The sequence below is a fragment of the Gopherus evgoodei genome, chromosome 2, assembly GCF_007399415.2.
Source record: "Gopherus evgoodei ecotype Sinaloan lineage chromosome 2, rGopEvg1_v1.p, whole genome shotgun sequence".
NCBI lineage: Eukaryota > Metazoa > Chordata > Testudines > Testudinidae > Gopherus > Gopherus evgoodei.
In genome coordinates this window covers 206,121,525-206,148,355 of record NC_044323.1, presented here as the reverse complement: position 1 = coordinate 206,148,355, position 26,831 = coordinate 206,121,525, and the positions used below count along the sequence as shown (strand labels likewise).

Here is a 26,831-nt window from a genome sequence, read left to right as displayed (position 1 = left end):
GAAGCCGCGGGCTGCAGAGCGCGGCCGCTGCCGCCGCCTCTCGAGGAGCCGGAGCGCCAGGCACGGGGGTGCGCAGCCCGCGACGCCTTGGGGTAAGAGACCCGCCGGCTGCCGGCCGCTGCGAGGCACTGGGGCGCCAGGGGCCGGGCAGAGAGAGGAGCTGCTCGGCTAGGAGATCAGGGGGCTCCGGGAGCGGTGCGCGTGGAGTCTGTGGCTCTTTCGGGAGCTCCGGCTCGCTCCTCTCTGATTCGAAGCGAGCTGCGCCCCTTGGTAGCCAGGCTAGACCCCGCCAGGCGTGGGGCGCTAGTCTGCGCTGGGGAGGCCCCCGCCGCCTGGTAACGGCGCTTTGGAAACACTCCCGGCCGGGCCAGCGCCGCACCACCGCCTGGCACACGCTGCCGGCACAGGGGGTGGGGATTGGCCGCGGAGTTGTTGCTCTTTCTGGGCTCGGCCTGTGGCTGTGCCTGGTGCGGCTGCCCCCGCCCTGCAGGGTGCTGGGGGCGCTGCCGCTGCACCCCTGCCCCGGCTTGAAGTGGCTTCCATCGTATGCGGGGTTTACAGGTTGGCGCAGTGGCTCGCAGCATCCCCGCCAGACTCATTGTTCCAGCGCCCCTGCCCCAGAGAAGGTTGGGAAAGTATCGGGATAAAACATTTTGTGCTTGTTTCTCCCCGTCGCCAGCCGCCGGGAGGCCTGTGCCAGGGCCATCTTTGGTAGGAAAATGGTGACTCGGTTAGCAGGGCGGGGGGGTGGATGAGCTCGGACTGTTCTGCGTGGAGGATTAAGTCAGTTCAAAGTGTTTTGTGAGCAGTTAGCACATGAGTTAGTAGAAAAATGTTTATGGGAGATGTCTGCATTGCAAAAAGCCCAACCCCTCCCCCTCAACCTTTTATGCATAGTTCACGGTATTTGGGGGATCAAGTTCAGGCTGGCATCCGATATATTTGTGAGTTGTTTCTGTACAGTTGTTCACTTGAAAACTACCTAGCCACCCAGGACAAAATGAATCTCTGAGGAACAGAGACCTCAGTCTTTTTTCTCTCCATGGAACCAAATGATATGAAATATAGACCAGCAGGACCCCAGCCATTTCAAAGGGCAAGAGCAATGTAGATAGTGAGGGGACTACTCTGCTAGGTGCTGTACAAACACAGAACAAAAAATAGGTTGTCCTGAAGAGATTACAGTTCAAGTACCTTGCTCCTCATTTCTCTACATCATTCCTACCAATCATGTGTTGGTCCAGACCCATGCAAAGAGCATGATCTATGCCTTTGCTGCCATAGCAGCCTCTCAGACAGCAGTACCAGATGTTTGTGCAGGGAAAGGGAGTTAATCACCAGTACTCATGGTGGGCCTTTCAGAGGTATTTTTCTCCCGTGTCCTGGTTCTTTTGTTTAGATTAGAAAAAATGGACTTAACTAGCACGTGCTTTGGCTAACTCAATCACCTGAAATCAACTAATGGTGTTGCCTGCCTTTCATAGTGTAGATACAAGGTGGGTAACTAGTGTTAGTTAAGCCAGACTTAAACTTGACCTTCCAAGTCAAGCTGTAGTGTGCAGTTTAGAAAGCGAGTAACTGAGAACGAGCCTACTGAATTATGAAAGGTTAAACAAGAGGGATAGGTAGCAGGCAGAAACTGAATGTAGGTGAGGAATGAAGACAGCCAGTGGGGAAGTTTTGAGTGCAAGCAGAGAATGGAATGTAGTGAAAATGTAGATTGAAAGGGTAAGTGGCAACTAAGACTAAGCAGTGAAGCATGGAAATTGTTAGCCACTCACCCCACAACACACATCTGTATTAAATTATTAATATAACTCCATCGCAGTGTATTCATATTAGTGACATCTATCCAGTTGTGTGTTCAGAAGCTCTTTGATATATAATGACTAAATCCAGATTGATGGTGTTGAAACAATTTGGTGCTGTGTTAAAACTTATCTTTATTCACTAATTTATCAGAGCTTCTCCTTTATAAAACAAGTACTTGTTTACTTACCATATATTTATTTTAGTTCCTGCCATTTTTATTAAGATATTTATTGTTAAATCTAGATTATAATTTATGATAAAAATCAAGCTTTATGTATGTTTGATGAACTGCTAAACGGTGAAAGTAAATGGCTCTTGATTGTGTGAAAGATCCTCTTCTTTGTATATGCCCCTGGATTGAATAGGGGAAGCCCCCCAAAACTCTGATTGGATACAAATAAGCTTTTTTTAATTTAAAAAATAACTGTGTTAATTTTAAATGATATTCTATATTTAAATCATTTTTATTTACATATTGGTATTTAATTTCTTCCCATTTTATAGTGTTAAATTGCTCAAGTGGTATGTTGTACTTGGTTTTTTAAAATTAGTTTCCTAACTGCTAGTAGAATTTTAGTTTACATAGAATTTTTTTTCTAAAAAGTTCATAAATGCTGAACAAGACAAATCCAGGGCCTCATTAACATCTTTACCATAAGAACAGTACAAGCTCATTCTAAGCTCCTTGTTATGTATTTGTACAGTGCCTACCAGAATGGGGTCCTAGTTTATGATTGGGGTCCATAAACTATTTTGATAACATAAATAATGAAGTCAAACACGTATTTGCAAAACCATATCATCTACCAATATACTGAACTTCCAGAAGTCAAGGAAGCTGAAATTCTTTGACCAAGCTATAGTCCTCCAATTTTAGGTGCACGTGTCTCATTGACTTCAGTTACTTTGTGCTTTTGAAAAATCCCGCCTTCAAGTGTTTAAGGTACAGGCTTAGGAATCTAACTTTAGGCTCCTTTTTTTGAAATGTTGGCATGTGTGTATTGTTAATGTATTGAAAGTCTAAACATCTTATTGTTGACACTGAAGTGGTTTTGTTTTGAAGGGATAAAGATTTCATGCCACTAAGAAGTTTTTAGTAAAAATACAATTGTAGCTCTTCATGCTATGCACACCTGTGTACATACTTTAAGTAAGTGTATTTGTGTGAGAAAAGTAACATAGCTGTTTTTTGGGTTTGCAGGATCAGGCTCTTAATTTTAATACATTGAAAACTTTTTTTTTGGCATACAGCAGATTTGTGACATTCAAATAAGATTCCCTAATCAGTAGTAGCAATTAAGAAAACCCACATGCGTAAATTTTAATTTATTATAAAGTTTAATGTTGCAGCAGCATAACTTCACATTGATTTCACAATTTTTAATTTGATTGAAATTGCTCCACCCTGCAAAGCCCTTAATATTGCTTTAAAGGAATTACATGAGAAAAACAAAAATGATTTGGCTTCCACTTCAGCAAATACAGTATTTTCAGTTGCTTTTTCTTATTTCAGTGCTGCTTGGAGATTTCAGAAATTGACTGCCTGCAGGAAATCATGAGGTCACAGTACGTCACAGTGCCTATAGTAACTATCCTGCTGTTCTTATTATGGATTCCGCCATCAATGGGCTGCAATAAGGCTCTCTGTGCTAGTGATGTCAGTAAATGTCTGATACAGGTATTTCCTTTCTTTACTCTAAAGACTTAGTTTCAGAATTTGTTTTTAAGTCTTTCAGATAGATTCAGTGATTTAAGTAGACAATATCCAATGATACTGAAATATGCTGAAATAAAAAACAAACTTCATTTTGCTTAGCTGCTTATTAATACTTTGAACAGCAACTGAATCCTCATTCTCTTTGTAAGCAAGTATATTTCTGTGACACATTTTCTCTATTTTTATTGCTAAGAATGGTTTCATGAAAACATTCATTCCAAATTTAAAAACCAACACAAAACAAGAGTTCATTTGACTCCTGTACATTTTAAAGCAGATGAAGGTGGATTCCTTTGTGACATAAGAGGTGTGGTTTGTATTTTTTCTGAAATCTGTTCTGCTAACAAAAGATTTTAATTTCATCTGGGTTATAACAGGTACCAATCACGCTTTTAATAATGTTAGTAGGAAAGAAGAGAACTACAGAAAACCTACATCAGAATTAAGTTTTTGCTGCTTTAAATTAGGATGCTTTCAGTGTTTTCCATGAGGCTCCTAAAGCTCTTTAAAACTGTCTCATGTAGACATGGAAACTTCTTAAGGTTCCTAGATGCATGAGGAAATCTTTACATTTTACTCTGTGACAGCTGTAAAAATATGGCAGTTGGAAAAGGTGGCCAAGAATTCTTAATGTGCACCTCAGCTCAGGATGATGTACTGGCGTCACAAACTGCAGGCAGTGGATCACGATGCTTTCTACAATTAACCTTAGGTTTTAGATGAGTGACATTAGGAAATGAGGGAGAGGAGACAAAATGTCATGTCTGCAATATATTTTCTCTGCTTACTGAAAGTATGCTGTAGTCTTAAAAGTGACTGAAAACAACATCAAGAGTTTCCATGTTTGTTTCATTGACTTCCATATAAAATTTGCACAGTTTACAAATAAAAACCTTTGCCAAACATGCATGTTCTTCCTGGGATCTGAAAACCAAACTGTTTTTTTTGGCTCCTGCATTGCTTCTAGTACTGTAAGTTGCTGCATCTGGAAACTAGTTAATAATTCTGTGGATAATGGATGAGCTAGAAAAGTGCTAACAGGAGTGGGGTTTGGTTTTGTTTAAAGTAAAAAAGTTACTTTTGCTAGTAAAGCTACCAGATGGGACTCAGTGCCTACAGAGAGCTGATGTGTTGTAAGAATCATTTTTATTGTCTCATTTCTGAGTAAAACTGCACTTGAAACCTCTTTAAAAGTAATATACCAATTATAACTTTGAAATGTACAGTGCATTCGAAATCTAACTAGTTACTGTAAAGTTCCCTAACAACTTATTTGTTTTGAGAATAATTGGTAGGATAAAACAGTTTAAAATGCCTAATTAGTAAATGTCCGGATACTCGGAGGCATTGAGCACTTATGCCTCTTACTGATGGTGACTGGAGTTGTGAGTGCTTAGCATCCCTGAAAATAGAACCGTAAAATTGAAAGAACTTCATTTTCAAAGACTTGTGACTTAGAGAACCATAGCAAATGCTTATGTGCATTGTCTTGAATTGACACTGTCATCTACTGAGATAGAGCTCATTTAAAAAGTTTATATTTCATCGTTTATAATGCCTTCTTAAGCCTTGTGCAAATTGGGAATATGCATGAGTTACAGTAACTCCTCACTTAATGTTGTAGATATGTTGCTGAAAAATGCAACTTTAAGCGAAACGATGTTAAACGAATCCAATTTCCCCATAAGAATTAATGTAAATGGGGGGTTTAGGTTCCAGGGAATTTTTTTCACCAGACAAAAGACACTATATATGTATAAGTTTTAAACAAACAATTTAATACTGGTACACAGTGATGATGATTCTGAAGCTTAGTTGAGTGGAGGAGTCAGAGGGTGGGATATTTCCCAGGGAATTCCTTACTGCTAAATGATGAACTAGTAATTGGCTGAGCCCTAAAGGGTTAACTCTCACACTTTACAAGGCAGCAGTAATGGAGGAAGGGGAGACAGCATTGCAGACAGAGACACAGTGTGTGTGTGTGTGTGTCCCCTTAAAGTACACTGCCTTGTTAATTAGATCATCTTGCTGAGACCAGCTTCTACCAGCAAGCTCCCTCCGTTGTGTGTCCCCCCTGCTCTAAGGAAGATGAGGTAAGCGGGGTGCAGGAGCAGTGGGGAGGGGGACAGCATGACATTAGCCCCCCTCTTCCTCCTCATCTCCCCACCCTGCACAGTAAGCAGGAGTCTCAGGGAGCAGCTCCAAGGCAGAGGGCAGGAGCAGCACATGGCAGCGGGGGTGTGGTGGGGGCAGCTGCTGCACTGGGAACTTAGGGGAGTGGGCAGGGGTGAAAGTAGAAATAGGGACTTACCAGCACGGGGCTGGGTTGGGGCCGGCTCTGGCTCCCAGAAGGGGTGCGGCCTGGGGCACGGATGGGGGAGTCAGAGCCAGCCCTGGCCCACCCTGTACTGGTAAGTGCCCTCCTTCGCTGGGGTAGCAGCAGGAGCTGGGTGCTCCGGCAGCAGTTTAAAGGACCCAGGGCTCGGCTGCTGCTACCGCTCTGGGCCCTTTAAACTGCTGCCGGAGCCCCCGGCTGCTGCTGCTACCCCAGGGCTCTGGCAGCAGGGCTCTGGGGGCTATTTAAAGGGTCCAGGACTCCCCTGCTTCTGCCACCCCAGCCCTTTAAGTAGTCCCCCGAGCCCTGGGGTAGCAGCGGCGGGGCTCCAGCAGCTATGTAAAGGGCCCAGGGCAGTAGAGGCAGTGGGAGCCCTGGTCCTTTAAATAACCCCCAGAGCCCTGCTGCTGCTCCTGCAGGGCTCCAGCAGCCGAGCTCTGGAGTCTAAGAGTGGGGGTGGGGGTGACTGTCACTTTTACATTTTAAAAAAATGTTCTTGGTAATGGAATTGTGAACTTAAATAAGTAGAACTACTAGATATTGAATCTGGAATGTAAAGGATTTTCCCTATCAAAGTAGAACAGCCATAAAGTAGGTAAAACTTGTGGTCTGGAATATGAATAATGTCTCTTTAATGTTACTGGGGTACTGCTGCAGCATTTGAATATTTGTCATTTTCATGTTCAAATAGTGAGGCCACCTGGACTGAAGAAATACTGAAAAAATCCACATGTTCTCTCTCATATGTAGCACACAGTTATGTAAATATTTTTGCCAGCATGACTGGAAGGCAGTACAGTCATTACTACCACTCCTTACAAGCTGCAGTGCTTAAGGGTGGTCCCAACATAAATATTTATTTTGTTAGAACTGTAACAGAAAAGAGCATGAGATCAACAACTTCATATTCATAAAGCTTTTCTTGTATATTTCAAGTACAGTTGCTTCATTTGTGCCCTTGGTTTGATGGTTAGAATTTTATATCCCTTTAGTCTTTCCTCTAAATAAACATTATAATAAATTAACTTGTGACTTATATCTTAAATGTTTACAAGCCACAAAGATTTAACAGTCTTGTGTCTGAGGAGTTGAGGGTTAGCTTTTGTGTGTGCATATGTGTGTGCCGGGCTGTTATGTTTTTTAAGAAAATAAGCAGTGTAAGACCGTGAAGCTAGATTTCTGCAGTCATGCATGTACTTTAGTTAGCCAGCTGTTACCCATTACTGGAAGATCCTTCCCATGTTGATGAAATTTAGTGGAGTCAGCGATTGAAGTCATAAGATGCTAAAGCAAACAGCTTCTTTTTCTGGGATGCTTTACAGGGGCACCTAAAAATAAATGAATAAATAACAAATTAGCTGTCAGTTCATGAGTGGTGGTTCTCTGCCTCTGTGCTCAGAGTGAGACATGCTAGGTGGCTTGTGTCCCTTTGAACATATGTGTGCAGTCCCTATGAGCCCTTTTGTGGTCTGGTGTGGCACTGCAGGTGTGCTCACCTTCATTTCCCATGATGGGGCAGCAATAGTTTTGCTCTAAAAGCCTGGGTCAAGGAGAAGCCAGCACTTATCCCCTCTTTTATTTCAATTGCAAAGAAACCCCCATGTTAATACAGAGGTAAGGGTTGCTTTGTGGTATGTCATCCCTTTGCAGAAAGTTGAGTTGAGTGAAATTCAGATGCAGTTTGTGGTTGCCTGTGCAACTTCTGCTCTGCCAACCCCTTACCTTGGACCTTAGTCCATCCCGTGCTTTGCTGCGCACTGGGCTACCCACATTTGCCATCCTGGCCTGTCAACTGCCCTTTTCTCCAAATCTTCCCATTTCATGTTGATGTCGTTCAGAACTGTTTGTTCCATGTTATTCACAGTCTTCCTCTCTTTCTTCTTGTGCTTTCTGGCTTCCATTCAAGGGCAATATTTGGTAAGTGTTCTTTTTCCATTCTCAGCACATGTCCCAGCCACTGATGTCTTTTTTTTGTAGATTATTTGTGAGAGGGTGCCTTGTCTGACTTCTTCATTCATCTTCCTATCTCTATATGTTATTACAAATATTCTTCTCAGACATTTGTGATTAAATGCATCCAGCTTTTGTGTCTCATTCTTGATAAGTAGCTATATGTCGTGATGGCGATAACAATTACTTTATACACGTTCAGTTTTGTCTTGAGGGAGATGTTTTTGAGTCTTCCAAATGCAGTGTTTGCCTTTCCGATTCTTCTTCTTATTTCCTCTGAACTAGTACCATCTTAGCTGATGGTACTTCCAAGATCCATAAAATTGTCCAGTTTCTCTTCTTCAGTTTGATTTCTGTCCCTACAGTCCGCATTAACATGACTTTACATTTCTTTGCATTGTATCTAAACCTATCTTCTCCATTACTTCTTTGACTTGGTTTGTACATTTTTGTAGTCCTTTGGCATCTTAATTAATAAGAGTGATGTCTTTAGCAAAGTCTAGACCAAATAGCCTTGAATTGTTCCATTTTAGGCTATATGTATCACTGTCGCATTGTTTTAATCCATAGTCAATGACTAGCATAACCAAAAAAAGGAGACAGGACGCACCCTGCCTTACACCTGTCTTGATCCTGAATGGCTTACTCAATCCATTTTCCATTTTAATGCAGCATTTTGAGTTGGTGTAGAATGCCTTCATAATGTTAATTAATTTTGTTGGAATTCCATATTGTTCCATAATTTTACACATTGTTTCTCTGTTTACACTGTCAGTTGCCTTTTGAAAGTCCACAAAATAGATGGAAGGACTGCCTTGGAATGCAATTGTGTTCTCAATAATCCATCTCAGGGTGAAAATAGCATCTGTGCATGATCTCCCTTGTCTAAATCCAGATTGTTGTTCACGTAGAATGATATCCATCTTTCCTTTCTGTTCTGCCAATCCCACAGTTGCTGAAATGTACAAGCTTTTTACTTCCTTTTGCAACCAGTTCACTCTTGCCTACAAAATTCCATCCAACACTATTAAAGCCCAAAAAGGAAAAAAAAACGACAGCCTTCTTCATCTTCCCTTTACTCTCTTCAAGTAATGCCTCAATATGCATTGGTACTATAAGATTCAGGAGGTTCCAGATCCTGGTGTACAGTCATATGCTTTGCCAGCTCCCCAGAAAGAATACCACACATTTCCACTTTAAGAATTGCATCACAGTCTTTTACATCTCCCTTTCACTTACTCATCAGTTTTGCATACATAAGGGAGTGTAGGAATAACAATCGTCTTATAGACGTGGATCTTGGTGTGCTTCTGTAGGTCACAGTCTGTGAAAATGCATCAGAGCAATTACCCAAAGGATGCACTTGCGCACTAAATTCTGTGCTAGCTCTCACTGTCAATTTTTGTGTTTTGAGAAAGTTGGCTACTGACGTAACAGAAGTACTCGACTCTCCAAAGTCTATCCCTCGATGGTGATTTGTGGAGGGGCATGTGCAAGGCTTGAAGCTGGCTGATGGAGCACTTTAGTCTTCTCAGTATTGAGTGAGAGTCCCATGCTTCGGTAAGCTTGTACAAAAAAATCAGTGTGGACTGAAGGTCATTCTCAGTATATGCGAGGATGGCACAGTCATCAGCATACTGAAGATCAGTAACGGACACCCTGAGAACTTTAGACTTTGAGCAGAGACGTCAAAGATTAAAAAGACGCCCATATATTTTTTATTGGATGTCAACTCCATTGAGGAGGCAGTCTTTAACAAGGACCAAAATGACTGCTAAATCGATGGAGAACAGGGTTGGGGCAATAATGCATCCTTGCTTAACCCCAGTTTTAAAGACGAAAGGGTCCATGTCTAGGCTATTACAGAGAACGGTGGCAGTCATCTGATCATGGAGAAACCTTAGAACCGTAATACATTTTGGAAGGAAACCAAATTTGGCCAGGACCTTTCATAGGGCTTTATGATTAACGGAGTCAAAGGCCTTTGTCAAATCGAAGAAGGCCATGTACAGGTCCTGATTTTGCTCCCGAGACTTTATGGATGGGAAACCTGGGTGACCTATTGACAGCACTTCAAGAGTTTGGAGAGGTATCACCAACGATGCCTCCAGAGGATCCTTTGCTTGAAGTGAGAAGATCTCTGCACTAATGCCAGCATCCTCACTGATGCCAGTGTCACCAGTATTGAAGTATATGCGCCAACTCCCCTGGGCTGGACATTGTTTGTGGATGCCAGACTCTTGCCTCCTCAAAACAAGTCAGAGATCCCGGGTGATCAAAGGAAATGCTACAAAGACAGACTGAAAGCATATCTCAAGAAAACTAATGTGGACATCACAAGCTGGGAGGAGCAAGCAGCCAACTGACCTCAATGGTGCCACATCCTCTATCAGGCAGTGGCTCGCTTTGAGGATAAGCGCCTTGCCCTTGAAGATGAAAAAAGAGAGAGAGAGAGAGAGAGAAGGAAGGGAGGAAGGGAAAAGAAAGAACTTTCTCCCAGCAGGCAGATGACCCTCCAGAAAATGTCTGTACCTACTGCAGGCGGATCTGTGGTTCCAGGATCAGACTCCTGAGTCATCTCAGGACCCATACATAAATCTGTGACAGAGATCATCTTCAAATCGAGGCATTGCCGATTATGATGATACACTTACTCATAGGTAAGGCTGCAAGTCTGTCACGGAGGTCACAGATTCCATCACTTTCCAGGGCCTCCGTGACAGCTGCAGCGGCTGATGTGGTTGGCCCGGGGGAAGCTTAGGCAGCTCCTGGGCCAGCCGCACTGGCCGCTGCCCCTCTCCCTCTTGGGCTGCCACATACACACCCTCCCCCCCCGCAGCAGCAGTGTGGGTCCCAGGTTGCACACCACTGCTCGCCGCCACCAGCACCCAGCACCAGCAGAGGTCCCAACCCTCATGCCACCGCCCCTTCCCTCTCCCCCACTAGCATGAGCGGTGCCCCCAGGCCACCCCCTGTCCCAGAACACCCAAGATTTAGTCAGGGTTCTATAGTACAAGTCATGGACAAGTCACAGGCTGTGAATTTTTGTTTATTGCCTGTGACCTGTCCATGATTTCTATTAAAAAGTACCCATCATTAAAACCTAGCCTTACTCATAGGTACCATTTCAACCTATACTTTCACTTCACCATCATTAAAACATTAGAATCCGCTCGTATTCCACTTTACTTCTGACAGTGTCCTTTGTAATAAAAGCCCTGTGCCCTGCTACTGACATAACCTACACAATTCTTCATTGAAATGGTGCATACTGGGTCCTAAAAGTATATAAGCAGCTCTTCCCTTTGTTTACATATGAGTGGAAACCTAGCTCTCATATCACAGTTGCTGTCATACACCTCAAAGTAATCCCCAGATCTTGCAAACACACCTATACCAAGCAGAGCAAACTACTGCCCCCACCATTCAGTACAGCTGTGCCTGATACCGACCACATTCACTTTACGTGAGTGCATGCAGATAAATGGTTAGACTGCTCTCATATCCAACTTGCTACTGACAACGCCCTTTGTAATAAAACCCCTGTGCCCTGCTAATTATATAGCATACATAATTCTGCATTGAAATTATACATACTGGATCCTGAAGATACACATGCAGCTCTTCTCTTTGCTTGCACACATGGGAGGGTGCAAAACATATATCTCCTCATATCAGAATCACAGCTCTGTCACACACCTCAAAGTAGTTCACTCATCCTCATATCAGAAACACACCTTTACCAAGCGGATCCAGCTGTTAGCCATACCTACAGTAAATGACACAGACAACACACTGATTGCCCCTGGAGTGTATGCAAATAATTCTCAATGGCCTCTCCCAACTCCAGGAGAACAGAAGTAAAGTGAAGTGGAAAACCTTTATTTTCTCTTTTTGTCCTTTATAGTGTTGCTAGAATTCTGTGGGTGAGAGTGAAATGGATTGTAAAAGGAAGTGAAGAGCTTGTACATTTCAGCAAGTGGGTGGGTGGCAGAGTAAAGATGTGTGTTAAAGAGGCATATTCAGGCATTGCTGAAAGAGGGCAGAGTTAAGGTTGCCAGGGCAACCTTAACTGTGTATTTCCTGGTTTTCAGAAGTTTGAGTTTTGCTCACTTCAACTTTCTGCAAGAGGATGACATACCACTAAGCAACCATAACTCTTTATTAACACTTTGCTGTTGAATTTCCTAGGTTTTTTTAAAAGGAAAAGATATGGGGTTGGTAAGAGTTCATAGTCACTTAAGCAGTTGAGGATATCATGTCCTGCAATTTACACACCCAGGCAGCCTGCCCACCCTCCTCCTACGGCTCCGAGCAACTGGGCCCTGCTTTGACATATCTCCTCAGTCATATCCTGACCAATTTACTTCATTCTATCTCCCTCTCTCTCTCTCTTTCTGCCCTTCCCCTCCCCTCCCCCGAAGCAGGAATGCATCTCCCTGAAGTCTTCACTCCTTGCTGTACAAATACTTCTATTGCTGTTACTCACCCCGACCACCACCCCTCCCCGCCCTGCCTAACTGACATGCTGTTCCTGGTGCAAATGACAGCTACATTACAGTGGAATGGTGTTCCTGATCATGTTTCAGAATGATTGCAGGGTGGAGTTCATGGCATGGCTGGTGCAAGAAATCACAGACAGGGTTTCTGTTCCAAAATATTGAGTTTTATGTTTGAGAGAGAGATCCTCTGAGCTCTGTCCAATAGATGTACCCTGTCTCTGAGAAACAGTGATGTATCAGAGCTTGTAATGGTTCTGTGCCATATGATGTACATTTTCTGGTCAGCCATGGACTCTCCAGTTTCCCAATGATTGTTCTTCCAAATTTAATAGTTTTCATAACATCACTAGCAATTATGCAGAACCTCAGCTGAATCAGAGAAAACTGTCACATAGTGTCCACAGTTTTTGGACACAAATCACTGTAGTAGAAATCTGTTCTCATACATTGTATGAAGTGAACACCAGGACTAAGGTCCAGATCATTTCCACCCAAGTGAATCATCATAGTGTCCAGTAGATCACAACCTCTTATGTCACAGGTTAGACACTGCAGAGTGGGCAAAACACATCCAAATGGGTCATCCCGATGTCATGATGTACTCCTTGCTCTGCTGCAGACTTCTTCAGTCTGGTGACCCAGGAATTGCCAAGTGTCCACCCATTGGCAATCCTGGCAGCACAAACATTTCTGTTCCTTCTGTGATCAAGGTACCTGCGTGGTCTCTTCCAAACCTCTGCAGTGTGTGTCTTCGGAAACGCTATCTCTTCCCACACACCCACACCCCTCCTGCGCCCACAGGGGCTAATAAAAAACAGATTCTCAACTGTGCAATCGAAGGGTCCATATTTCCCACTTCCTCCATAGCCACAACTACTCTCCCAGTTCCCCACATACACATAGTCCTCTGTCTCTAGTTCCTCCCCACTCAGTAGAACAACAGTTTTGGTTAGAAAATTTGCTGAGTATTCTGTGTTCATAGTAAACCTTTCTTTAAAATAAAGAAAAACATTGTTATGACAGACAATTTGTCACAAGCAATGAGTTACTAAATTTTTATTGCCCAGATGTACAAAGGCTTGGACTAGAAATGGCAGTGGCAGGTTGTTCACCAGAACAATGACATTGGCATATTTCCTTGAAATTCCCAGGCAAGAGACAAGCATGAAGCAGCTGCCTGGAAACCCTCTTAAATGTTTCTCTTTATTTGTGCGTGTGCACCATAATCCTTGCAGACTACACAAAAAATGGTTTCCTTCTGCTGTCTTTTACTGTTAAAGTGAGAGGTAGTAGTGACTGAATGAATCACAGAATTCAATTAACAGAACACTCAGTCCAGAACTCCTTTTGTCTTAGGTTAGTGGTTCCCAAACTGGGGTTTGCAAAATGTTACACAGGGTTCTAGAGGAGAAAAATTCCCTAATGGCAGACAAAGCTGTCCCTAGGGACCGTGGACAGCATGGGGCCAGCCGCCCAGAGCCCCTGGACTTCCAAGAGCTAAGCAGATCAAAGCAAGCATATCTATCACACTGAGGAGATTTAAACTTCAAGACTCCTTATAAGAAATGGAAAGGGAGGTGGATATTTTTTGTTGTTTTTAAAATTAAATACGCAGCTAGTATTATTTTAAAAATTATTATGAAGATCAAGTTTAAGCTTTGTTGTAACGTGCGTCTTTTGCCTGGACTGCTCAAGACCTGAATGCTTGTGTAGGAGGAACTCTTTGAGTTGGCTTCTTAAATACCTTCATGCTTTCACATCTAATACTCCTTGATAAAACATAGAAGCCTTGTTTTATAACAGTCTTATTAAAAGTGATACAAGCTACGAAAGTGAGCTATTGGAAGAGCATTACCGTAATCATAATGTAATAAAAATACTGTAATGATAGATAATAATTAATCATAAATAGTGTGTAGTAAGCATGTTATAAAAACTAATTTTATATTTCCAAGATCACTGCTTTTATAATTTATACTCAGGTACAGGAGAAAATCCTTGGAAATATTCATTTTTCAGAGGGGGTTTGTGAGACTTGACATTTTAGTGAAAGGGGTTCACAGGTTGCTAAAGTTTGGGAACCACTGTCTTAGATAGAGGCTGATGATTAACTTATCCTCAGCTGTATTAATGGAAGGGTGTGGACATAGCCATCAATCTCAACAAGGTCTATAATTCATCCAGTCATTAGTACCTCTCTCACTTTAAAGTACAAGACAGCAAAAGAAAACTGTTTTTTGGAGGGCCTGTAACTCAGAACCCCCTCTGTCAAATTATTCCAATCTTGAAAGACTAATGCTACCATGCACACCCAAAAAGCACACCAGATTTGAAAGAAATCAGATTAACGTTTTGGATTTTAGAACATGTACAAGAGTTGAGCTTTCAAACATGTAGAATGGTGGGAATGGTAGCCCTTTAGTTATTTTTCTGTACTGGTGTATGCACAGTGTACACAAAATGTACACTTTCTTAAACGCTGTTCTCAATTTGCATTTCCCAAAGTTTTAGTGGGTACCAGGCCCTACCTTGAGCAAAATATGATAGATTAAGACCATTTTGACACATATCATATCAGTAGTTTGATCCCTAGCTCTCTGCAAATAAAAATTAAATTAAATTAAAAATAAATAAAATAAAAACCCACCCCCCACCTAGAAACATTTGAAAAAATGCATTTTTTTCAGGGCTTATATCTCCACAACCCGTAGCTCAAATTACCCCAGTTTGGGTCTTCAACCTCACACTGCATCCTCCTGAGGTGCACTGAATTTCAAAGGAATACTACTAAGCATGTCAACTTTAGAGACCATATCTACACTAAAAATTTAAATTTACGCAGCTATGTTGCTCAGAAATATGAAAAATTACATCCTCGAGTGATATAGTTAAGGTTTCTTAACCCTCAGTATAGACGACGCTAGACCAACAGATGAATTCTTCCATCAACCTAGCTACCGCCTCTCGGGGAGGTGGATTAACTACACTGACAGAAGAACTCTTCCCATCTCTGTAGCTAGTGCCTACGCTGAAGCACTACAGCGGCACAGTTGCAGCTGTGTTGCTGTAGCTTTTTAAGTAGACAAGCCCTTAAAAAGACAACCTTTAAAGAGAACTTGTGATGTCATTTAACCTTAACTTTATGGCACTGTAGCATCGATATAACCAGGCTTCAGGACAAAAGCAATTACAACGAACACTGATAAGGTCCTCATCTCAAGACCCTGGTTCAGAGCTCCCAAACTTATTGGTAACTCCAAATCTGATGAGGCTGGTTTCCTTAAGTCTGAGAGAAACCACCGCCAAATACAGACTACATGGTCTGTACTCCTCAACCTCTCTTCCTTGCTCATCTTCCTCTTCCTATTTATATATCCTAGCCCTAGAGCAGGGTAGGGTCTCATTCATAACACCCCAAACTGTTCCAGCTGTAGGCTCCTGTCTGCCTTTTAGAGGAGTAATACACGCCTTCACACACTTCAGTACACAGAACAGTCCCTTGGAACTAGAAACTTGTCTGATGGAGTGTTCCCACAATCACTCCGCAAGGGATAGGTTTCAGAGGCAGGAGCCAGGCTGGCATGTGGTAAGCAGGAGCCATTCTGGGTCCTAGAGTTTGGACGGGTGTGAGAATTTGGGTAAAGACACATGCATATTAGATTATGATAGTAGCATTAAACGCTAGCACTCTGCGTGCCTGAAACAACCATGGCTGGTGTAATTTCATTCTGTTTTAAGATGTATTTTTCAATGAAGATATGATCTGCTGTTAATTTTTTGCTTAAACACTTCAAAATCCTTTACAGCTGATTTAAGTCTTTTCAGCACTGTAATATTGAATAAAGAATATTTTGTAACTTTGTGTTTTTTGTTATACCACAAATAAACTTTGTTTATATGTTGTCTAGTACATATAAAATTGGGTTAACAAAATATTTTTTATCTGGTTGCTTGAGATTTTTCTCATTAAATTATGTTGAAAAAAAAGAAAAAGGATTCACTTTTTCAGCTGTTGCCAATACCTTGAGATCATGTTTCTCACTGAACTCAGAAACTGAAGTCTGTAATACAGGATATTTAATATCTGCATCTCTCAAAGCCTTTGTGGAAGGACGCAGGCTTTCCAGTTGTTTACGAAAGCCTAGTGTACACTACAAAGTTAGGTTAACATAAGTCGCCTTGCATTGATCTATTTGTGCAAGTGTCTACACTCCAGTTTGTCTCTGGCTGACATGAACACCTTGTTACAGCAATGTAGTAAAACCACTTCCCCAAATGGTGTGGAGCCACAGTCAATCTACTGAGGTTGACGTAGTGTGAGTTTAGACAGTATGTGACCTGTGTCAACCCTAACAGTCCTCCAGCAGCTGTCCCACAATGCCCTGTTCCCTGCAACAGTGACTGCTCTGGTCACAAATGTAAACTCTACTGCCCAGACATCTGAGACTAGAAGCCACCACTCCTTCTTTATAAAACCACCTGTGTGTTTTTGAAATGCTGTTTCCTGATTGCCTACCTTGGTGAGCACACTTAGCAGCTCACCCTCGTGTGCAACTGCCCCGCTGACCATGCACTAGATTCACTTCTGTCTGGGGTAGACAGTTGATATTGGAACTCCTGGGCCTGTGGGGAGAAGAGACTGTGCAAGCACAGCTTTCGACCAGGAGAAGAAAGTGGACATCTATGAAAAGATTGCACAGAAGATGCAGTAAAGGGGTACAACAGGGATCAGCAGCAGAGCTGTGTGAAAGCAAAGGAACTTCGCCAGGGATACCACAAGGCCAGAGACAGGGCAAGCTCTAGGGGTTTTGCCGCCCCAAGCAGCCAAAAAAAAAAAAAAAAAGCCGTGATCGCGATCTGCGGCAATTTAGCGGGAGGTCCTTCGCTCCGAGCGGGAGTGAGGGACCCTCCGCCGAATATCTGAATGTGCCACCCCGCTCCAGAGTTGCCGCCCCAAGCACCTGCTTGATAAGCTGGTGCCTGGAGCTGGCCCTGGCCAGAGAGGCCAACAATAGATCTGCTGGTATCCTGCAGACCTGCTGCTTTTACAACAAACTGCATGCCATACTAGGTGGAGACCCCACCAGAACCCTGCAGAGCACTGTGGATACCTCAGAAGCACTTGAGAAAGAGGTTCCTGCCATGAACAGTGAGAGGGGAGGAGAAGGAGATGCAGCAGGGGGCTCCAGCCATACTGTGAGCCAGGATGTGTTCAAAACTCTCTGCTACAGCCTAGCTTCCTGAGCACGGATTAGTTTGATGAAAGGGAAGGGATCTTGGATAAATGTGTGCATTCATTTTTCCTTACAATGTTTAAGTTTAAGGGTGAGACCCGGCCCATCCCCAAGTTACCAAGACACAAGTATCTACTCTTCATTGTTTTACTCATACAAGAAGAGGTAGAGGTACAAGAGACAAATTGTATGTCTGCTTTGAATTCCCCTCTTGGGGTAGATAGGGAGGAATGCAATTATCCCTTTTATGCTCCTGAGAGGTTGATGAAACTTTCATGGAGATACTCTGCAGTCCGCTCCCAGAGGTTTCTAGGGATGGCTGCCTTATTTCTTCCTATGCAGTAGGATGCTTTCCCTTGCCGCCCGCAATGAGTTCGGCTGGCACCACTGCAGTAAACAGATGTGACGTTGCGGTTCTGGTGGGACCCAACTGAGAATGCCAGTTCAGGACAAATCGCTTAAACAGGGCAGTTACAGCCCAAGGCTGGGGTTTTTCCACCCCTAAGGCAAACCAAACCAGCCAGACAAAGAGGGCTTTGGTTTCACCCCACTGGCTAACCACAAGTCATACAAGCAATTCCCTTAGACACTCCAGTCTCCTAGTATCACCACCAGTCTCACTCGTCCTGGGGATGAATGGTTATGAAAACCAACACCCTAATAAAAGAAAAAGGTTCTCTCGATCCCAAAGAATCAAGCCCCAGACCCAAGACAATATACACATCAGATCTTACCCACAAATCACGCTGTTGCCAGTCCTTTAGAATCTAAAATCTAAAGGTTTATTTATAAAAGGAAAAAGATATAGATGGGCGCTAGAATTGGTTAAATGGAATCAATTACATACAGTGATAGCAGAGTTCTTAGTTCAGGCTTGTAGCAGTGATGGTGTAAACTGCAGGTTCAAATCAAGTCTCTAGAGTCCATCCCCCGCTGGAATGGGTCATTCAGTCCTTTGTTCAGAGCTTCACTTTGTAGCAAAGTCCCTCTAGAGGTAAGAAGTAGGACTGAAGACAAGATGGAGATGAGGCATCAGCCTTATATAGGCTTTTCCAGGTGTAAGAACCTCTTTGTTCTTACTGTGGAAAATTACAGCAAAATGGAGTCTGGAGTTACATGGGCAAGTGCCTGCATACTTTGCTGAGTTACAAGGCATATTTGCCTTCTCTCCATGGGTCAATTGTGTAGCTGATGGTCCTTAATGGGCCATCAAGCAGGCTAGGCAGAGGTAACACCAGCTTGTCTGGGATGTCTCCCAGAAGCACAGCACAAATTTGAAATACAGACAGTATAGAGCCAATATTCATAACTTCAACTACAAAATGATACATACATATAGACAGCATAATCGTAACCAGCAACCCATAACTTGGTCTTAGACACTTTATATGACCCCCTTTACATAAGATTTGGTACCACGACAGGACCTTGGTTGCAACAATTGGTATGCAATATCATATGGTCCCAGATGATATCAATAACGTCACAACAGGTTAGTGGCATGTGGGTCTGGGCATCTTCAGGACATCAGTAGGAGCTGTATTCTCTGTGCCTTTGTGACCCTCAGGAGCAAGATACCAGCTAAAGTCACTGCTGCCTGTGGAAAACAGTGGCCCTGGCAGGCCATGCCCACAATGGCTGGGGTTGAAGAGCGGCACTCCAAAGCTAAAGTGTTAATCAGCATGTCTTCTTAGAAGTGTTGATAAGAATAAAGGAAAGTTGTTGTGAAACATATTTTTCCTTTTCCATTGTGACTGTAATTTCAATGGCATATCAGTCTGTTTTTATCAGTAGCTGCTAGCGTGGCGGCTTTGAGGGATGCCCCCACCCACATCTGCAGAATGCCTGACGCTGGTGGGGAGGAGAAAGAAGACGACAAGGGAGGACATAAGAATGGACATACCGGGTCAGATCAAACTCCCATCTAGCCCCGTATCCTGTCTTACGACAGTGGTCAATGCCAGGTACCCCAGAGGGAATGAACAGAACAGGTAATTGTCAATTGATCCATCCACTGTTGCCCATTCCAAGCATCTGGCAAACAGAGGCTAGGGACGCCATCCCTGCCCATCCTTGCTAATAGCCATTGATGGACTTATCCTCCATGAACTTGTCTAGTTCTTTTTTGAACCCTGACATGTTCTGTGAGATCCTGCCAAGTCAACACTGCATTGAAACATGAGCAAAGGGCTTGGAGGGTCACCATGACTGATGACATGGAGGAGGAAAGAAAGTACAGGAGAGAGGCTCAGAAGTCCCAGCAGGACCAGGAGAGGGAAATGCACCAGGGTTTTCTCAGGCAGCAAACACAAATGCTGCAGGCAATGATTGACCCACAGGTCCAAAAATCCACCCTTGGCAGTCATTGGAGAGCTCCCGAACATACCACATGGGATCACAGGCTGCATTCCTACCCCTACCACTCCGCACCTGGGGACAGCAAGAAAAACCACAGCTTCACATACCCTGACCTGTGAGAACCACCATTGGAATTTGTAGTAGCCACAACTGATGACATTATTGCACTGAAATGGATAGAAATGCTTACTGCCTTTCCAATTTTAAAGTTAATTTATGTTAAAAATATGTATTACATTGTCTGTATTATTTTGTACATTGTTTTTCTGCCCTTTTTTCCCACTCAATAAAGTTCTGTTTTTTGAGAATGCAATTATTTTCATTAGTTCACAACACATGTTGCAGAATGCATAGCAGTACTCAAAGCAGACTTGTAAATGTACAGGAAACAACATAATTCTTAGCTTCAGGAATACACCTAGTTATATTTACAAATGTACAGCTAGCACTACACACTTCTTAGCAGGCCAAAATTCCAGGCTCAGAGGACAGTCCAGCAGAGAACACTACTGTGGCTGACTGCTAAAGTGCTCTTTCAAAGCCCCCCTCAATTGCATAGCTTCACATTGGGCTCTTCTATTAGCCCTTGGGTCTTGCTGATCAGCAGACAGCCACTCCACCTCTGTCCTCCACCTGGGTGGCAGCTTATCTTCCCTCTTGGCCTCACAGATGTTATGCAGGACAAAACAGGCAGCTATATCCATGGGGCTGTTTTTCTCACTAAGATCCAATGACATTAGGGAACACTATCAGCATCTCTTCAGTCTTCCAAAAGCACATTCAACTGCCATTCTGCATTTACTGAGCTGGTAGTTGAATCTTCCCTTGGTGCTGTTGAGGTGGCTGATGTATGTCTTCATGAGCCAAGGGAGCAAGGGGTAGCCTGGGTCCACAATCATTACTGGCATTTCAATATTGGTAGCAGTGGTAATCTGCTGGATGGGAACAAATGTCTCTGCATGGGAACAGTCCTGTGTTCTCAAAGATGTGTGTTGTGCATGTTCCCTGACCAGCCCCTGTTGATCTTAGTGAAGCATCCCAGTGATCCATCAATGCTTGCATAACCACAGAAAAGTAGCCCTTTCTTTTTATGTACTTTGTGGCAAGGTGAGCTGTAGCATTGCCAACTCTCCAGGATTATCCTGGAGTCTCCAGAAATTAAGAATTAATCTTTATTAAAGATTATATCATGTGATGAAACCTCCAGGAATACATCCAACCAAAACTGGTAACCCTAGTGGACTGGTGCCAAAATGATGATACAGGTGCCGTCTATCTCCCAACTGCACTCCGGGAACTCCACTGCTGCAAATCCATTCACTGTGTCCCATTCGTTGCCAAGAGTCATAGTCCTTCATAGCAGGAGATGATTAATAGTCCACTGTGGATTTTCAAACTCCAAAATGATTTCCCATTGACCGATAGCAATCTGGTGTTGCAAGCTTCCAGAGTGTGATCCCCACTCCTCCACTATCAATGCAGCTCTTGTTCTGGTGTCCCTGCACTGGAGGACTGGCATGAATTCAGGGTGGCCTTTCACATCCAAAAGTTCTGTAGCCATTGCTCGTTGTCCACAACCTGCATTACGATGCGATCCTACAGTCAGTTTTCCCTTCTACTGCGTTCTGCTGTCTACAGCTGCTCTGTGAATGCCATCATCAATCTTGAATTGTTTTTTCCTGTGTCCCTTAGCAAACTATACTCAAAGAAATCATCATGTCCCCCATTGTTGCAGTATTTCCTGTGGGTCTGCAGATACGGAAGAATCAAGCATACTGTAGTTGTAATGTTCATGAGAATAGCGCTGAGCTCTGTGGGCTCCTGGCTTCTGTCAGAGATGGATGACAGTGAAAAGTGCCAGGCACGTTTGTGGGATTTTAAAAAACATATGTGAAAATTATGGGATATGGATGGCATTAGAGAATGGAGAAAGTTGCATGCTGGAAACTTGACTGGACACATCATTTCTTTCTCACAATACATTGAGAACATTTCCCAAAAGGCAGTGTGCCGGACAGTGGTGCGTGGCACGCTGGGATACCTACCTGTGGTGCTCCACACTTTGCACTGACACAAGCACTCTTGGTGAGTACATCCGGCGCCGACGCAAGCAGCCAACTGTGCATGAGCGATATACAAACTTTGGCATCTGTACTCAGCGTAGTTTGTGTCAACCAAAGTCTGTAATGTAGACATGGCTTTTAAATCTTGTTCTTCAGAGCAGAAATATCTTCATTGTGTGAACATCTCTCTTTCCCACTTCATGCTATATTTTTATGTTAAAAGACCTATTTTTGTGTAGCAAAATTTACTCTTTGATGTACCTTCAACAGTTCAGTTTGGAAAGTAGCCAAGCTTATGAGTAATATTTTTCCCACTGTATCCTCCCCACCCCTCAGCTATCAATAGGGTACAGTTTTCATTCTGCTTTACTTCACCGAGGTCTCATGCTAGCTTGCGTTAAAAAGATTTACAAATATCCAGTGTGGATGAGTCAGTCTGAAGAACTGAAACTGTGGGTTAGAAAAACATATATGGAAAAATATACAGTTCTTGCCCTAAAGACACACAGTCAAACTCTGAGGGGGGCAGAGTAGGGAGCTGTGCATAGTACTAATTTACCTCTCCTTCTGTTTTTTCAAGTGGAAGAAACAAATGATTTAATGTTGATAAACATCTTTCCTTAAAAATGGTTAAATTACCTTATTTCAGTACTCTTCAGTATATCTGAGTGATCATCTCCCAAGACAGTTGATACAGAAATAGTGGTGCCAAGAAGCATCCTAATAAATTTTGGCAGAGGGTAAAGAAGTAAAAATGTTTAGTGTTTTTCCACTCCGTCATTTAAACAAGACTTTTACTTATTTCAGTTTTAACTTCTGACCTTGGAATTTGGAAGCAAAGGGTTGTAATGAGGAAGGGGAACTCAAGCTGAAGAAGAAACGTGTAGCAATAGTAGCATGTTCTGATGTGATACCTACAAAACACTCTGCAATGGCTAGGCAGACAGTATACTGTCATTGCTTTTCACTACACCAACCAGAAGAAATTCTTCAGACACTCAGGCATAACTTGAAATAGTGCAACACTGATGTTGATAACTGGGAGTCATCAACAGCAGGTAGATCATGCTGGTGAGCCAGTCAATGATGGGGTTACCCAGTTTGAGATAAATGACCATCTGGATCTTGAGGCACAGGGGCTGAGTTGTAAACAGTAGCAGACTCAGCAGGTATAGAGTATAATCCCTTCCTCAGCATAAAGCTATCTGTGCACTTCATGTGGGAAGGACTGCCACTTGTGCATGGGTCTTTTTAACTACAACTGTACTCTCAAGGAGTTAAACCGTTGTCAGCGTCATCTTGGTTCACAAAAAACGGTAAAACACCATTCATAATTGTCTCAACTATATGCTTGTGCTTACTCCTGTCTGTTTGTTGTATCCACTTGTTTTCTCTAGTCTTGTCCCTAAATGGTAAGTAAAGCTGACTGGACCACAGAATTTCCCTTCCAGGATCAATTATGAATAAGAAGTTTTATACAGATTTGGGATGAAAAGTCAAAAAGATTCTAATTTTTTTTTGGCGGGAGGAAGTATCTCAGATTCTCTTCTAAGAGAAAGGAAATAGAATTTTTCTGCTTGCTACCTGGGCAGTCTGGTCAGCTGTGGAACCAGGAAACCTCAGCTGCCAATGTCCCAGCTAGGCTGATAGCGACAGATTTAGGAAATCTGGAAACCTGGGTTCCCTAGTAGCTTGCTAGGCAAGGAGACACAGAGCTTGGGAGCTTTCATTTACATTTTCCCAGTGGAAGACTGAATGTTTCCAGCAAAATCAAAGTTTTCCATGGGGAAAATTTTGATTTTTGTGGAAACTGCATTTTCTATTGGAAAATCATTCTGACATAAAATTCATGACCAGCTGTAATTGTAAACTCTTTGGGGCAAGGAGCATCTTTTAATTTTGTATGAACAGAGCCTCGCAGAATGGGGCCTTGAGGCCTGAATGAGGCACCAGACACTATCACAGTAAGATTAACAAAAATCATAATCTACAACAAATTCAACTTTAGAAGGATAAGAAAATGAACTGTCTTCCAAAATCCTCTTTCTAGCATTGTTTCTATAAAGCTTATCTTTAATGAAGATAAAACCAAATTGTTTGTCAAAAAACATGAATATTAGTTCTCCAAATTCCCTTTAACTCCTCACAGAGGTCAAGATGGCACATCTGCTCAATGCCTGGAAGTCTTGCTCCTCTGTCAGTTACAAAACTAACCCTCTTTCTGTACACCCTCATAGTAGGAGGTGCTATGCAGGTATAGACCCTATATGATGAAAACAAATGACATTGCTGCAGTATGTACTGGCAGCCATTTTGTAAGGGGCTGGTTAAAACTGTTAAAAGGATGCAGGGAGAGATAAAAGTAACTTAAGGTATTGCCCTGCCATTGAGTCCCCCCTTCCAATTTTTGTAGGTTTACTCCATTTTGCTATTGCTTCAAATGTTTTTTTCTGCCTGTGGCTTTGTTGAAAGACTCACACAGACAAGAAAAAAAATGACCATATGGGGGAACCTGAGTCTCTAACGTGCTGGCATATGTGTAAAGTAAATTGGAAACATTTTTCTGATATTTCAGTTCTTGAGTTCCGAGTTTTTAAGACTAGGATTATTTTTTAAATTGGCAGTGCTGCTTCAACAAATGGTATTGAGCCCAATACAAAAAGACACAGAGAAGGATTTCTTTATAGCTTTGCATATGATTTACATTGTTACTTTTATTGATGGTTCTACATTAGTTAATTTCCCAGTGTTCTTACCACAGTGGGTTATAAACTTTGTAGTTCTTAATTCTGTAATACACAAGAAATATAAATAAGCAAACAAAACCCTATGTTGAGAATCTATTCACTAAGTAATTTGACTTATAGGAAATAGAAAGTTAAGAATTATACAGAGTAATTTTCAAATAAGGTCAAAGGGGACTGAACTGGTCTTTGCACTGCATTTGCTCTGCCTCGTACACTCAGGTAGATGGACCCCATATAGCCAGACCTGGTCTTATATATGTACTCTTTTTTTTCTTTTTGTTTCAGGCCTTCTGCACAATTAAACAGAGTGAAAATCCATTGATGATATGTGCATATTTGCATTTGCGCATTTTGTGTTTTGCTGTGTTAAGAGAAGGGTGGGATGAAAGTGGAGTGTTCTCTGTATGTATATATATATCTTCTTACTATATGTTCCATTCTTTGCATCTGATGAAGTGGGCTGTAGCCTACGAAAGCTTATGTTCAAATAAATGTGTTAGTTTCTAAGGTGCCACAAGTACTCCTGTTTTTTATCTGGGAATCTGAGCCTTAGCTTACTGAAGTTCAGGGTGAAGGTGCCCCCTATAATAACTGATCCTCCCTTCTTCTCTTCCCCACCCCTTGTGTTTACACCTAACTGTAAATCAATAATGTATTGAAACTCATCCTTCTGCCGTACCAGAAAATATATACAAGAATACCTTGATCATTGAAAGGATGTGGCAAGCAAATCCTTTCCCCACAATATTTTCTTAACAAGATATGTTCAAGTAGCTCTGCAAAAGGGTTTGATGTTTCTTAACGATGACAGGTAAAGAATTTAAAAACTGGGTTTCTGCCCTCTCACTGCTTCTTTTAAAAGATAGTAAGAAGGCCCCACAGCTGTTCCAAGCTTGTTTTCTGTGGTGCTTTTTTTTTTTTTTTTTTTTTACTTTGGTTTAATTTAGTAATTGATATTTCTGATGTTTCTGTCAGTTTTGATTTTGCTGGACTTGTCTTTGGAGGGGCCTAGAGGAGCTTTCTCAACTTTTATTGAAGGAATGGTATTATTGAATTTTTTAACAAAAAGAACTTCCTTCCAAGTTTGTTGCGGTTTGAATTAAAAGCATTGTTATGAAAAACAAAGTCTTAGACCATCTGAATTAAAGACCTTTCCCCTCTTAGGTGTTCAGCTTTCACCTTGTGCTGTGATCTAATTTGATATATGTTCTCCAACCATTCAGTCATTCAGTAAACGCAGATTAGCTAAACCATAGAGTTCTAATGTAAAATAAATAAATGAAATAAGCGGAACACTTTTTATTTTTCCAGGCTTCCTTTATACATCAAAGGTGTTTCCATACTTAGAGACTCTGTAAGCACTTTTTCTTCAGTAGGGCAGCTCAGCCACTGCTCCCAGGCTTAGATGACGTGTCAAAAATCCTGAGTCCTCCCCCCAAAAAAGCACAACCCATTTTTCCTATGTAGGTCACCTTTAACTTTCTATTACAAAAGAAAAAATAATGAATAAAAAATCCTTCTGATAAACTTTAATGTGCTCTTTGACTATTTAAATACTTTATTTCCATAAATTATTCAGCTAAATCATAGTAGTGTGTTTGTGATAGCAAAAATACCACTGCCATCTGTAAAGGGAAGGGACAAGTTATGTCTCTCAGTCATTATCAAAGGCTGGTCTTGACCACGTAGCTGTCTTTTCTCTGTCTAACAAACAATATTGCTATTAAAAATAGCATGCAGGACAACAAAGAGATATTTCTAAGAGTTTATTAAAATATGGTGATGATCTAGTGACCTTTTTCAAATATCATATATTGTATAAGAAAACTTAGAAGCTGTTCACAAATCTTGGATTCAAGTGATTGCACCAAATGTGTTGCTATCAGAATCCATGGATGACGCATCTGTGTGAACATTTCATAGGTTTATGAATATGCATATATTGCCTATATTTGTTTGTTGTTTGAGAGAAGTTACGTTTTAGAAACCACACATTTCTATTTTGAAAAGAGAAAATGTCTTAGAACACCATGCCCAGGATGCAAAAATATTCACTTAGCTCTGCAGAGTTTGTAAATCCAGGTGTTCATGGGAGAAATGGTAGGTACATTCT

The 26,831-nt window shown here is 42.2% G+C and overlaps 1 protein-coding gene across 3 annotated transcripts in view; it reads left to right on the top strand.

Moving 5' to 3' along the window:
- Positions 1 to 26,831, top strand: part of TWSG1 (twisted gastrulation BMP signaling modulator 1) — a 46,310-nt gene continuing 19,479 nt past the window's right edge. The window contains exons 1-2 of one of the 3 annotated variants that reach the window (XM_030552777.1): positions 1 to 92; positions 3,326 to 3,490. In XM_030552777.1, the coding sequence (XP_030408637.1) occupies positions 3,368 to 3,490 (123 nt within the window). In that variant the 5' untranslated portion in view covers positions 1 to 92; positions 3,326 to 3,367. Of the gene's footprint in view, positions 93 to 464; positions 562 to 583; positions 712 to 3,325; positions 3,491 to 26,831 lie in introns of those variants that run through there. The other 2 variants (XM_030552776.1, XM_030552778.1) reach the window with 2 other exon arrangements.